This window comes from Glossina fuscipes, unplaced genomic scaffold (assembly GCF_014805625.2).
Source record: "Glossina fuscipes isolate IAEA_lab_2018 unplaced genomic scaffold, Yale_Gfus_2 147, whole genome shotgun sequence".
Classification (NCBI taxonomy): domain Eukaryota; kingdom Metazoa; phylum Arthropoda; class Insecta; order Diptera; family Glossinidae; genus Glossina; species Glossina fuscipes.
Genome location: NW_023998490.1, coordinates 3,115,814 through 3,130,534, shown reverse-complemented (window position 1 = coordinate 3,130,534; position 14,721 = coordinate 3,115,814). Strand labels below are relative to the sequence as shown.

The 14,721-nt window shown below is 33.2% G+C and overlaps 1 protein-coding gene across 2 annotated transcripts in view; it reads left to right on the top strand.

Moving 5' to 3' along the window:
- LOC119641326 overlaps nucleotides 1-14,721 on the top strand; it is a 121,832-nt gene that overhangs the window by 64,707 nt on the left and 42,404 nt on the right. Inside the window, exons 1-2 of one of the 2 annotated variants that reach the window (XM_038039913.1) lie at nucleotides 2,065-2,855; nucleotides 3,937-3,993. Coding sequence is in view for 1 of the 2 variants with exons in the window: in XM_038039912.1 (XP_037895840.1) it covers nucleotides 3,937-3,993 (57 nt within the window). In the remaining variant the exon portion in view is untranslated. Of the gene's footprint in view, nucleotides 1-2,064; nucleotides 2,856-3,936; nucleotides 3,994-14,721 lie in introns of those variants that run through there. The other variant, XM_038039912.1, reaches the window with a different exon arrangement.

Below are 14,721 nucleotides of genomic sequence, written 5' to 3'. Positions count from 1 at the left end.
CCTCATCTATATCTATTTCCGTAAGAAGAATTCGGCTTTATTGTCATACACAAGGCTCCCCACATCGGGTTGCGGCCAAACAAATGCGTCAAGGTCTGAACAGTTAATTTTTATGTCAAATGGCTGTTATGAACAGATTTGTGTTATAAAGACCTACTTTTCGAGAAATTCTCCCCAATAGTTTAATATCCCAGTATATGCAGTCATTTTCCTCGAGAAATTTTGAAAGATCTAAATGGGACCTTATATTGGCGATTCGCTTCCAAAATTACCCTTTGTACCAAATTGCATACAAAGTATATCAAAAATCTCTATATATATTGCGCCGTATTAGCGTTCGCTTGAGCCCTGATGCTTCTGGTCTTTAAGTATCGAACTTGGACGCAAACATACGTTTGGTGGTCTTTCACTGTCGATCCATTTCCCTTTTATAATGATATATTTTTTTCTTGTAATAAATAATTTAATATGGGTAATGTAGGTAATTAAGGAATCTTCTTCTTATATAAGCTCTTGAAATAGTATAACCTAAATTTAAAAAGTGCAACTGAATTGAAGTGGAATAAATGTTATGAAATAAAAACGTGGATTTATTTTAATTCCTTCTGAACGATGAACATACATCCGCACAAATTCAATACATCTTGTTGCACAAGTAATGTAAATGAAACGAAACTTGGCAGTTTGATTTATGTACAAGGATATCAGGTTTGACGCGGGACTCACGCCAATTTTTTTGACCGATATTTTACTGAAGTGAAGATAGCCCACCAAGATAACCGACATTTTTATGGTCCGTATTTTCACTAAAAATGTCTTTGCTAAGTTACAATTATTGCGAAATAAACAACAAACATTTAAATTAAGTATTAAAATTAAATAATCTTGGCAATCTTGGCACATATAAAACGGTCCATTTGTGACATGTCTTAAGGGACGCTAAAACCTCTCAGAAAAACCTAATTTCATTACTCTGGTCCTGGTCCATCACCTCGAAATTCGTTAAAACAGGCCCTCTCCCTATACAGAAAACCCTAAAGGCAAAATGTTGCAAAAATGTTGTTGAAATGTTCGATTTTATACACATAATGTTCTTGTCTTCACTTAAAATGTATGCTTAAGATTACACATTACATATATGCATATATTTGCAATACTAGCGCGTTTATCCATGCACTTGTTTAAGAAGTTATATGCGTACTATTCGGTTTTCGCCATTTTTCTAAATATGAATCGCGCATAATTTTATTCAAAACATTCTATAGGCAAATAAAGTATGTGATATGGCAAAAATGTTTGCGTGCGCTTGACTGCCTGATTTGTCTTTCTCATTATTTATCTCGGTAAAAATTCAGTTAATGGCTTTTGCGTATGACGTCATACATTCTAAGCCTATGCCCTATAACTCATTTTATTTAAAGACAATATGGTACGTAAAGTAATTACAAGAATTACTTTGTTATAAAAAGCTAGAAAGGAATGAAAATACAGTAAGAGAGAAATTAGTTTTTATTAAATTATGTTATGCCCACTTTTAAAAAAATGTATCTAGCCGCCTTCAAGAATTGAAAGTAGGGACTGTAAATAAAAAGGAGATTCGGCGGTATTTTAAATCCACCGTCTTTGCCACTTCATGAGATAGGTTCAAGGCACTTGGGCATTTTGCAACAGTTTTATGTGCAAGAACATCTTCCAATCTTCGTAAAACTTCTCTATCGCATTTGGATGAGATGTGCAAAGAAGCTAAAGCTTTCGCAATATTTAAGAACAAGATAATAGGCACGGATAACACAATAACATTACCATCATATAACTTCTTAACCAAGTGCACGGACAAACGCGCGACCATTGCAAACATATGCCCTTAATGTGTTATCGTAAGCATGCGTTTTAAGTAAAGACAAAACACATTTGTGTACGTATAAAATTGAAAATTTCATTAGCAACAAAAACAAAAACATTATGTATAAAAGATCGAACATTTCATTAGCAACATTTTGCCTTTAGTGCCTTATGTATATGGCGAGGGCGTGTTTTTAGCGAATTTGGGGCTGATGGACCGGGGCCAGGGTAACGAAACTAGGTTATAAAACGATTTTGACATTGCGTTCTTTTAGTATTTGTGACGTCATTTTGAAGGAGATTTATTAGCAATAACTTAACATTTTTGGTTTTGTGTTCGTAGTTAGCGGCTTACTATGTTTTTTATGTGCACGTTTGCTGATATTATTTCATTTTAATACTTATTTTACATGTTTGGTGTTTATTTAGCAATAAATTGCAACTTAGCAAAGACGGTCCACAAAAATGCTGATTATTGATGACTTATCTTCACTGCAGTGAGATATTTACCTAAATCATTTTAATTACTTAAATACTTACTAAAAGCTGTATACATAAAACTTCGATCTTTAAGGGAGGTGGCAACTTTTTCCGGGTTTCGGAACGAGACCCAACTGTTATGAGAAATGTATCAATTTTCATTGTTTTTGAAGCGCTCATTTTACGACCTAATGGATAAAAAAAAAGCACTTAAACGCTTTTCACGTTCGAAAGCTGCACAACGGAGTGGTTAATCAAGTTAGATACGATTCATTTGCAGCACTGCTATGTGCGAGCAAATTGAATTATTTGAAATTTGACGAACAGCAGGCCGGCGATCTAGACTAACGTTTTTGCCGATTTTCCCCAAGGAGAATGTGTTTTATGCTCCTATCAGCTCAACGCTTCGTTCTACATTTAGAATACATAACCGGTACATGCCATATATTGGGCTTAACGCTTCGTAAAATTTAGATGGAGATTTTAATGAAAAGCCGAATATTATGAACTGTATCCAATTGCCTGAGCACAAGGTAAAGTTCAAGTTTAAAATTCATTTCTACAAAATCTGACCAAGACCCTCGTAGCAGACAAACTAGAAATTGATTAAATATTTGAAGCGCATTCAAAGTTTTTCTTTCTCATTTCACACATATAAAGTGCATGCTTTGCAAACTTTTACAAGATTTACTTACCAAACTAAATCATAATTTTCCTTTACGTAGACAAGTTCGCCTACATCTATGTACACATAATAACGCTTTTAGTAAGCATTTACGATATTAAGCAAAACATTTCACTTTCTCGCAGCAAATAGCAGAGAACAAAAAATTTAATTAAAATAACAATTTCAAATTTGTAAGGCAAACATTTTCAACAAAAATAAATATTTAAACGTATGTTTTTGTTTATTTATTTTTATTTGCATTTTTAAGTTTATTATACTCAATGAAAACGATAATGATAGGGATCATCACGATGATGACGACAATGATGATGGTTGAAATTTTAAATATTTTTTATAAATGCCTTCGTGCATCTCTATACAAATAATATGTAAAAAAAAAAAAAAAAAAGCTTCGAAAACGATGTCTTAATGACAAATAAGAATACATGCGTAAAAATATCACTTGATCAGTCGGAATCGTGGTTGTTACGATTGCTAAATTACTGAAGGAAAAAATGAAAGATAAATAGTTGCTGGTTAGGATGTCTCCAGGCCACGACTGCCAGCACGCTTTGGTTTCAATTTTCAAGTCCACAGGTCGAGTGTCGGGTCCATAAAGTCGACAATTGTGTCGAAAATCGTACTTACGTTAATTGAAACGAATTGAAATGCTTTAAGAGGGGCGCACATGTACTATAAAGCACTCGATAAATTTGATATGCTCTCATCTTTAGCAAATGAGTGTAAACATATGCGAGTAAAGTCAAAGTCACTGAATGAATAAAAAATGCAGTGGGCGGACATTTTCGTTGATACCAAGCAACTTTTGATTTGAATATTATTTTTACATTCATTTAATTTAATTGCTTTTCTTTTATGTTCATACCTTTATTAAACTACTTGATAATATTTTAATAATTTTTCAAAATGTTTCTTTTCATTAACAGAATCTACAGTTAGTTCACGTAAATCAGCGTTAGAGAATGCCCGTGAAAAACTCAAAGGTAAGCATTTTGCAAACTTCAAAAGTCGTTAAAATTATTCTTCAAAAACAATTGATTAGTTTTGATTAAAAGCAATGAAGATAAAAGTTAAAAAAGTTTTTAACATTAAAAAACAATACTCGAAACTCTAAAAATATGTTTATATCCTCGGAATCAAGCTAAGATGATTTTATTTCTCTGTGTTATACTTATTATAAGTAATTAAATCCTGGCCAGAGATCAACTTTCAAAATGATGGTAACTTCGAACATGCTTAAACTCGTATATATGTTATGGTTAATAACTTATAAGCTGCGGAGAATGTCGTCGAAAAATTTAATAAAAGTTTTGCGAAAAACTGTTTGAAAGTTTAACGGATTTCTATAACTCTATCCGCACCTATTACAGTTCACAACTTTTCTTTTTTACTTATAATAGATTAAGAAAAGAGTTCGCTGCGTTCTTCCCAGCACATGAATTTAAAGCCACGCAGCTTTGTAAATACTTCTTCTTCTTCTTTTATTACTCATGCAAATAAGTGATCACCTTTTTCTTTTTTTTTTTTTACATTCGTGATATTATTGCATACCAAGTTATATTACTAACTAAAGGCCAAAAGTCTTTTTGGCTCCTTGTTGTGTGCACGATTTCACCTCAGGTTTTCAGTCCTGTGCAATTTCGAATATTACGCAGCCATGACATTTGTTTGCCGTCCATGCCTCCAAGCCTTTCAGTACGGCCTTCAACTGTTCGGTGTAGGAGTTCTTATTTTTCTCCACGTACCATGTGTCCACAATACACAGTTTTTCGTTTCCTTGTACACTTTAAGAGCTGAAAGTTTAGTTTTGTCAGGACTGCAGCATTGGATACGCGATCTGCCCATGATATTTTAAGAATATATAACGAACGCGTAGTGGTAACCTAATTTCTCGACTTACTACAATGTTCTGATACATCGTGTACGATAGTTTAGCCATTTCATCTTCTCTCTATTTCTCGGTAATATAGATCCAAGGGATAGGTAAACTTGGAAGCCCTTTCTACATTTTGATTATTAATTGATAGAGTATGAAGTTTTCGTTCGACTTGCTATCACAAATTCGGTTTTGCTAATATTTAAGTTTAACCGATAGCTATTCCTTTGATCATTTACAGCTTGAGCCATCATCTGCAGATCCTGCATATTATCTGCTAGAATAATTGCGTAATCGGCAAGTCGGATGTTTTTAACGACTTGTCTATTGACTTTAACGCCTGTTTCGATTGCTTCAATTGTTTCTTAAAAAATCACCTTAGTGTGGACGTTAAAAAGGAGAGTAGAGCTCCTCGTCTGTAGGAATATAATTTCTTCGACTTGTGCTGTTTGTTGCCAATAAAAATTTTTGATGCAGCGTACATCTCTTCCATTAATAGGAAGACCTTTCAGGATATCTATTAATTTATCATGCTATACTTCGTTAAAGGCTTTTTCATAAGCTATGAAATAAATACTGGGTACATCTATTTTACATATAATATAAAAATATATTTTGTATATGCAGTCGGGCTTAAGGGTCAAGCATTATGCCTGCGCCGTTTTTGCTACTTGGGGCCTTAGGATTAAGTAATGATAGCATATGAAAAATATATCAAAGAAGTTGGCGGCGGAAATTACAACTTTTCATAAGTTCTGAGACGTTTTACTTAACAATTTTTTCTGATCACTTCTGCCCACACTTTACATGTTAATGTATTGTTATTATTATAATTTTAAACTAAAAAATAAATTTTTAGACTAAGAAAAAGACATTGAGCACTAGCAACACAGGCTATCGGCCCATATATATGTGACAATAAAAGCATTAAGCAAACCGTCGAAAAATAATTCGCGAAATTGGTCAAAGTCGATCGATACTGTGCTCAAAAAATAAGAACAATATCGCAGTTAATTGCGGGAACATATATCGAATATCGGAAATATTTCTTTTCTAAATTGATAACACTGTCACAGATATCGACAAATGAACTTCATTAGTATTTCAGGTGCTTTCGGTTTTGCAAGATACATTTTTTTACGATCTGTGATTTTATTGCGCAAAGAACTTGCATTAAATTTTCTTTGTGAAATGAAATAGGATGAGATTTGGACTTGCGTATACGACCGTGAGACAACCTATCAATAGCGCGGAAAGATGAATCAAGACCGAAAAAACCGCACCAAAATCGTTCAAAAATCAAACTAATGTTAACCGTTTTCTTCAATTGTCGCGTTATTCTGCGCTATGAATTCGTTACGTTATGCATCGTTTGTGTGAAGTTCTTTGAGAAAGAAAGCCGGAGCAGTTTCGAAAAAGTGACAATTAGATTGGATTTTGACAAAAAAAAAAAAAAAATGGTAATATTTTTCCGAACAACCTAATAGCTAATTAACTTCAGGACTCAATCGGTAACCTCCAGATGATTATTCCGCAAAAGCAGTCATGTTGCGTCAGTTAATTCTTATAGAAGCAAATTAAAGTTTTGGTTGGTTAGAAATTATACAGCGCCAATGTAACCCCTTGCAAAGTTTGCTTTTTAGTGAAGCTTTTCTATTGAATTCAAGGCGTAACAATATAGCAGCTACATTCAGCTTTTCATGCCATTTTCCCTACGTGTCAATGAGGCTTGTCACCTGAGCGAATTCGTACAGTCTGCCCGCCAAAGTCAGCAAAATCGCTCTAAAAAGAATCTCTCATTAGGAAAGGATCTCTCATTATCAAAGGAATTCATTATAAAAAAAAAAACTCGCTTCTATGACATTCGAGGGACCCGAAATGAAATAGGAAAAGCCCTAAGCAAATTTGTTATAAATAAAATTGATTATGATGCGCTACATCAGGTCGCTAGTTTGCTGAGGAAAAAGACAAGAGTTGCTCCTCAAATTGGTTTGTCCTCAAATTGATTAAAATGTATATGCTTTGACATGAATCACTTAAAGCCTAATATGTTCTCTTAACATAAAAGATTTGCACGAACGATGTTTCCCAGGAGCATTTCAATGCCTGTATTTATCACATATGTAGAAAAGGAAGCGACAACTCCTTCAATTCAATATTATAAATAGTGATCCCGTTCTGAGGGAGAAATATATGTTTCCTTCCAAGAGCAACTAAGCTCTTTTTAAATTCACCTGCAAATTTTTTTATTTAATTTTGTTATTTATTTTCTTTGCATTCATTTTTTTTTTATTCCAATCGTTTAACTTTAAAAATAAAACATTTATTTTAAGATTTCTTTTTTTTTTTTTTTTTTTTTTTTTGTTTCTATCTTTCGTCAACACATTCCGCTGTTCTTTTGCCATTTGGCATAAAAACATTTCATTTCAATATATTTCTGAAACTCAAGGCTGGTGAAAACCTTTTTCTGAAACGAAAAATAACTCATTGCTTTTGTTAGAGTGACGTTTATTTATTTCAATTTATTCTATTTTTGTATAGCTTTTTATTTATTTATTTTGATTTCTCATATTCTTAATTTCTAGTGCTATTTTATTTTCTATCTTTTCTTTACCCATTTTGAATAGCGATGTCTGAATATATTTTAATTTTACAACATTAGCAGATGCCAAGGAACCTTTTCCCTCTTACTTTTGTCTTTTTTGTTTTTTTTAAACAATTGTTTTACATCAACAGATTGCTTGTCTGCTGGGGATTCAGACTAGACCGCGTTAAGAAAATATGCAAACTTTGTTCATGCAGAGAAAGAAAATATTCTTTTGGTACTTCAACGGATTTAGCGACCAAAATTTCCATGAATATTCTGTGAATAACGTCCCAATACCCATAAACAAATGGAAAAAATCGGATGCAGTTGTAGGCTATTGCCAGCTACGATAACGTTTTTAATAGCAGAACAAAGAAAAACTTATGATAATAAAATGAAAGCCGAGTTGACGTTATTGAGCTAGAGATTTAAAAGTTGTATAAACACTGTACAGCTATCATCCAATATGATAGCGTCTTACTTGTTTTCAATTTATCTTTTAAAAATTGTCCGACGGTCATCAGAATTTTATCACACTTTCAGAAAATCCAAGATCATCAACTAAGAGATTCTTTTTTAAAAATGTCACACCGTCTATGTGTTTTTTCTGTTTCCCATCAAAATTGGTATTTGTATTCACTATTGCTTGCCGAACGACCATTGACGAATACACAGTTGCTTCACAGTTCTGGGCTAAATTTTGCTTACTATGTGTGGTACATAAGGAAAATCGGCCTTTCTGTGTAAAGAAAGTGTACGTTCTATACCAAAAAGACCTTTAGGTGTAAAAAAAATTAGGCTTTGGGTGTGGTTTGTGAGTTGAAAATGTCATTTTTGAGAAACCAGTTATCATTGGGGAACTTGACAAACGATGACTGCTGATTTTTTGGGGCATAAACCATATGATATCGACATGAACCCGCATAACGCACCCTGTTTTGCCAATGTTGCACGAGAAATTTCTCTTTCATGATGCGTATTGACCACTAAGATCGTGCGATTTCTCGTCGCTGGATTTTTCTTTTTGTGCAGTTACGGGTTTTGTACGAGCAAACCTCAAACGCTTGACGCTTTCAAAACAAATATCAACATCGCCAAGCCAACGTAAATTACATTAGAAGGATCGGCTCCTCTAAGATGTATCGTGAAGAATATTTGAATGACCAAATCATACGTTGAAACAACATTTTTTTCAAATCTCTTACGCGAATAAGAGTCATCCCCTGAATGATTGGACAGATAAAAACAAAAAAAAAAAAAAAGATATGTAGAAACTCTAAAATATATCTTTTTATATTTTTTACATTAAATTCAGATGATAAGGTTCGTCATGAACTTTAATAGAGTCAAAGTTAATTCATAAATTAAAATAAATAAGTAAGAACATTCCAGTCAGGCAAGGCCGACCACCACTTCGCCTAATACAATTATTCACTCGTTTTGATATAATGCACATACAGTTACACATTATTTTCATGCAAAGACATATTTTTCACGAAAGACCGCATATTGGAGTAATCCTTATATGAAAGATGGTCTAAATTCGGCAAAGTTGATCGTTATATTAATTTACTATTCCGATTTAACTTTTACCATGAAATATTAAAACTTATATCTTTTTACAATGTAAAGATTTATTTTTTCGTTTCGTAAAAACGGTTGTACGAGAGAGAGGGTTCAAAAAATTGCCGCAGCTTCCCCCAGCAAAATTTTTACCCTCATTCAGAATGTCGAAAGACTATTACTTAGCCAGTTTTTTCAATAAATTGTGAAAATTGCAATTTTTTTCATATAAAAGCTTTTTAGAATAGGGCCTTATGTGGGGAGTGATAGAAAAAGTGGACCGATCGAAACCATTTTCAATAGCGTTCGTGCTTGCATTGCAGCACGTTAAAATATGTCAAATATTGCGACCGCTACTCTTGAACACAAATTTTTTGCACAGACATCAGGCGGACAGTCAGCCCGGCAACCTAAGTTTTTCTGTGTGCTACATACATCGTCAAACACTTAATATACACCGTCCCACAAGTAGTGTAGGGTATCAAAATGTGTAAATTGGTTTAGATTTGGAATAGAAGCGAATAGTTTGAGCAACTGGGACTACAAACCTAAAGGAAAATTGGCCATGACACAGCTTTTTAACAAAACCTGTTAAGTATCTAATTAAGATCTGGCAAGTGTGAATGCCATGGAGAGAAGTACTCAAAAGCTAAAACAACAAATGCGAACGGGCTTTTTCAAAGAATAATAGAAACGCAAAGTGTTAGTTTACGATCATTGCATACATCCGCAAAAGTACAATATAATCTCCTGTTATAGAGGTGGGAGCATTAAAATAAACTATTTTAGATATGTGTTCACAAAAAGGAAAATCTTCAAATAAAAATGTACTAAAAAAACAATGTATTATTTAAACAGAAAAAAAAAAAAAAAAAACAATCTGTGCGCACTTACGCCTATATGTAGCGTTTATGTAGTATACAGCAACCAACTGCCTACAGATGTACATTAATAATCATCACTTTACTTTTTATGGACATTAACTGCCGTCAATTAAATATAATAACAATAACAACAAAAACACTATAGCATATCTATAAACAAATCAAACATACACAACTACAGATGCGTGTGCATACTTTTACATATTTCTATATTATCTATACATAATGTATACACAGTCCCTATCAAGTTGATTGGCGACGTCAGTCTGGGCGATTTCATTTTTTTTATTTTTTTTTTTTTGTTTTTTTTATTTTTCTTTGTGTTTTTATTAATTTTTGTTTCATGTCATGCATATACACAAGCTGGTTTATATGTGCGCACATGAGTACATTTGTGTATTATTATAAAATCATGATTTATATTTGTGTTGATGTTTGTATGAATATGCGCTATGGGTGAGTGCGCGTGTATGAGTGTGTATACGTTTGTATACCATGTTGTGTGTTTGCCTGTCTGTCTATCTATTTGTAACTGAATGATGAAAACGTCGCCATAAAGGCGATTCCCTGAATGCAATAGACATTCTCATTGTTGTTGTTGTTTTTGTTGTTGTTGCTGTCGTTGTCGTCGTCGTTGTTTTTTTTATTGTATTGATCATCATATATTACTTGTTGCTCTTACGTTAGTATGTTGTTGCTGGGTAACCGTAAGAATACCCTATAAAATGATTTTCTGCTTGTCTACAACACCAAAAATAGAGGGGAAAACTGTTGATATTGTGAGCTGTTGCTTCTCTTCGCTGTTTAATTCAAAAAAAAAAAAAAAAAAAGAAAGAAAAAAACAATCAAAAAATAAAAACAATTGACTCTTCTATCAGATACAGAAATACCTACAGTGACATATGAACATATTGTAGATGGTATTGCATTGTTTCCTACGTATGTGTAATGTCATCGAGTCAGGCTTATACACACACACACAGTTACGTTGCTGCTGCTATTTATTGATCATAGCTGCGGTGCACGTTAAAGCTTCAATTTTCTGTTTACGATCGTGATTTTTATTATTTCTTATGCGTGGTGTTTGTTTGTCTATTGGTCTGGCTGTTGCCACCTTCGTACTAGCTCCCATTTTTCTCTTTTGCTTTTTTTTTCTTTTTTATATACTATTTCGATTGTTTAACAATTTTTGTTGTTGTTTTCTTTTTTTACCCGTTTTATCGATTTAATTGAATTCAGTCATGACTTTGGTTTTATTTATTTTACAATCATCAACACACACACGCATGTACTTACATATACACACGTATATATATATATATATATATATATATATGTATATATATATATAAATGTGACGACAATAATGATGATGACAACGATATGTTATTTGTTATATATATATGGCTGTGTAAACTTGTAGCTTTGTAGTTACTACCGTTGTATTTATAGGTTGTATTCAAACCTGTTCAATTAATTCATAATCTTCATTAAAGCTATTCTTACACCAATTAACTCTAGAAGAAGAAAAAGACGAAAGAGCCTAGTTATGTCGTGAATAATAATAAAAAGTAGCAGATCTTCATATAGACTAATATATACACTACAAAGCAGAAGCTTCGCACCGCCAAATAAAATCAAAAGTATTTCTTTTTTATTTTTCTACAATTTTTTTTCATTCTTTTCGAACCGTTTTATTTTAGTTGTCGATTACTTATGGGATAGTAACTACAATATGTCCGAATTTGCTATGGTCAATACGTGGGTCATGTAGAAAAGTTATTAATTGATAAATCTGGAAAAAATCGTCGGTTTTTTTCATCATTTAAATATCAGGAATTAATTTTAACAACGGAAAGTCGCTGAAATATTTTGTTACAGAACTGTCGTAACCCATAAACTAAGTTTGACTTCTTACCTACTATTTCATCATAAACACAATTGACATAAAGTGCATAACTAAAATTAGCGGTTAAAACTTATACTGTTATTTTGGATTTTTCCTTGTCATTCATTATATCCTACAGCACTTTTGATACAAGATACATTGAGTTTGTGCGCAAGTTTTGTAATATTTTGATGAAACTTGGTACACTAATCTGCTTTGACCTTAGTATGAATTTTATTGAAAATGGTTTCGATCGGTCCGCTTTTTATTTACTTTATTTTATTTACTTGCAAAGGAGACTCAGCTAAAATAAATTAACAGCCGAATTCAGTTGACTCTTCGAAGTGAAGAAAAAAAATTAATAACTAAGTAATAGTTCATGTGTAAATAAATAAGAAAAAAAAGGAGAAAAAAGCATGTGCGCAACTAGCATAGCGGCATACCCACAACCAGTAATGAACCAAATTGCAAGCGACCCCCTAAGCCATTGCAAATATGCAAAAGCTTGGCAACCGATAACAGTAACCAACACCAGTTAATTTGCGAACCGTAGTGAGACGTTAAGATCGAAAGTCAGTTTAAATACGTCAAAGGCAAATCGCGCCTATTAAGCCCGGTTGTCTTAATAGTCTTTAAAGAATCCGATGTTGAGATTAAGTGATAGACATCATTTAGGCTTCTGCAAACAGCTCTGAACGGATTAAACAGCTCATAATTATATTTTCATGAACTACGCTTCATGAAAGTAGAGTGCCTAAACAAGCGATTAGGGATATCAAAGCTTATCCCATCACGTAATGTGAGCGAATCGATGGTATTATCATTAATTAACTTAATTAGGAAGGAAACAGCAATAATAAATTTACGTTTCAGAAGAAACCTATTTCCCTAAGGAGGCAGTGAGACAAGTGGGTCGCAACCCAAATTCGTTAGGGCAAGTAACAGCAATTGCTTTTGAACTGATTTAACTGAATCTATGTAACACCTATAGGAAGGAGAGCAGAATTTAATTAAGCACATGTACAGCATGTTTGTAAAGTAAGGTTCTGTCAGCTCTTTGGACCACCCCTTAATGGAACCAAGCGCGAACCTAGTCGTATATAAAGAGAGCTTAATGTGCAAAGTAAAACGTAATCTTTGGTCGAATAGAAACGTTTCACAACTTGTGTGAATCAATGATATATTCCGTATTGAATGACTTCTTTCTTAAGATAGAAGGCTTCTTGCATTTGTTTAGATTTAATTTTATAAAATTTAACGAACACCATGTAACCAAATTGTTGAAGGTAATTTGAAGCTGATACGATTGCGGTTCCAAGGAGAGGGAAGAAAACAGTTTAACAGTAAAAAGACCTGATTTGAAGAACTAATTAAAAGTCATTGAAATAGCGGCACATAGCTCATCAGAGCATAATTTGAATATATATGAAGGAACTCTATCAGACTCAGGCGCCCAACTACATTTTTGAGACCTCAAACTATGTGAAACATCATTTTGCTCTGACCAAGTTAGAAGTCGAAAGCAAAGTAGTTATTGGATGCGGAAAGTTAATAGTTAAAAAATTCATTCAGCAAAAAGATTTGCGGTTTCATAAGAGGACTCAGACCTCCTCAAAGAAACATGCGAAGCATACACCGAGATTTACCTTTGCAAGTTGACAAAGTTAAAAATATTTAGGATGAACAAGAAGTAGGTATTTTATTGACCGAAGGGACCTGCAATAACACTGGTGGTCGACCAGTCCGCATATAGCGCCCTATTTCGAAATAACGCCATGTTGGCAAAAAATTACAATTTTAAAATTTCTCGAAAAATGTGACTAAGTAATAGTATTTCGGCATTCTAAAGTGATATGGGAACGTTGGACCGGCTAGGGCAATTTTGCGAACCGCATTGATTCATAATAGCAAGTTGATATAAAAATGAACTGTACCGAATTTTGAACATGTTTGAATGCTAGAACCTCCTCAGGCGCAACCATTATTAAGGAAGTAAATCGTTATTTGCAAATAGGTGTAATTTTTAATATACAGCTCCATAATAGGAACTTCATATAAAAAGAGGGTGCAATATTTGTGTTGTGTAGCGACAATAGGATTTTTACTAGACAAAGTGATGTAAGTCATTTAGGAGTCGGCCTAGTCCGGCTATAATGTCCAGGTAATTGTTCGGAGCTGTGTTCAAAGTTTACATGCCGTGTGCCGTCTGTTTACGAGCAATTATATGTGCCTATCTTTTGTTTTTATTATTGATGTATAATAATAAACAACGAAACAATTCATAAGCAATCTCCAAATGTTCAAATTTGAAAGGATTTCTAAGAACACTGAAAACACATCAGTCTTCAATTAGCTAATGCAAAAGTGAATAGTGATTGTTTGTTTAATGCATGCAAATGCCTTCATATGTAGGGTCTTTCAATATTTGTAATTTCAAATTTTGAGCCGTTTTCGAACGATCAATATGCAAATACCATTGTAATGGCTTATAACTGGTAAAAACGAAAAAGTTTCCAATATATTTTCTATATATTCCCAGGTTGGGTGCACCATAACACTGAATGGATGTGTTATCGAACAATATTGATTGACGTTTTTTGATGATAAAAGACACACAGCACTTGGATAAATGCCTCTATAATATTTCAAGTTTCCGTCTCTGCTCCACGTTGCCCCCTTTGTTCAAAATACAAATCCAGTTGGGCATAGAGACGCTTCCTTATATTCTATTATAGTTCGGCCTTATCAGTCAAGAAGCTTCATCTTCTCGTAATGGACTTTAAAGCCCGATTTTCATTGTTGAGAATATTCAGAAATTTTATTTTTTTTTTTATTTTTTCACCCTTTGCTTTACAGGTCGGATGATGAGCTTGGCGTAAGATCTAATTCAATATTTAAGTATATAAAAACGTT